Consider the following 818-nt stretch of genomic DNA (forward strand, 5'->3'; position numbering starts at 1 on the left):
GATACGGGAAGTGTAACGCGCGCGCGACGGGTAGAAGGATAGATAGACGAACCGAGCGAGCTGGAAGGAACGTAACAGCATTAAACGGAAGCGAGAAGAGGCGAGCGGGACAGAGCAAGAGAAAAATGTGTTTGGAGCGAGGAGGAGAGAGAGCGAAGGACCGTTGTAACCGAGTTTAGTCGGCTCGGCCAATCCGCTGCAATTCACTCGGCGCGACTCGCGCCTACCGGGTTCCTGTAGGGGATCGTAGGGTGATTTCGGAACTCCGCGCACGTCATTCGTCGATTCGCCTCGGCCGGCGCGCGTCCTCGCTTTCGACCGTCACTCGATGGAGGTTAGGAACGCCGATGTTCGTCCGCGCCTGGTGAACATTCCCCGGTGAACGATACCGAGCGGGCGCGCTCGCTCGCTCGCTTACGAGAGAAGGAACAGTGTGCTCGACTTCTCGTGTTCACGTCTGTCAAACGGTATTCGTGCACGCGTGTGTATTCGCGTTCCATAAACGGATAAATAATGTCGAGCAGTGTGTGTCACCCGCCTCTGCCAGCACGAATGGAAGCGTTCACCACGAGGCTCTGCCTGCGTGCGGTTGATCAGTATGAGCGGCTTCTGCAGACCCACTTCAACAAGGTACGCGCTTGGGGATCGAAGAGAGGAAGAGAGAGGAGTCATTCCCTGTGTCCTTTCCTCTCTCTCTCTCTCTCTCTCTCTCTCTCTCTCTCTCTCTCTCGTCTACGTCGTCGTACGTACGTACGTACGTACGTTACGTACGTACGTTACGTTACGTTACGTTACGTTACGTTACGTTACGTACGTAC

General features: G+C 55.9%; 1 protein-coding gene across 1 annotated transcript in view; it reads left to right on the plus strand.

Annotated features, from left to right (window-relative positions):
- The first annotated feature begins 513 nt into the window (after nucleotides 1-513).
- LOC105619293 (inositol-trisphosphate 3-kinase A) overlaps nucleotides 514-818 on the plus strand; it is a 10,827-nt gene continuing 10,522 nt past the window's right edge. The window contains exon 1 of the mRNA XM_012200816.1: nucleotides 514-630. Within this exon, the coding sequence (XP_012056206.1) occupies nucleotides 514-630 (117 nt within the window). The remainder of the gene's footprint in view (nucleotides 631-818) is intronic.

The sequence above is a fragment of the Atta cephalotes genome (assembly GCF_000143395.1).
Source record: "Atta cephalotes unplaced genomic scaffold scaffold00020, whole genome shotgun sequence".
In the NCBI taxonomy this organism is placed as follows: Eukaryota; Metazoa; Arthropoda; class Insecta; order Hymenoptera; family Formicidae; genus Atta; species Atta cephalotes.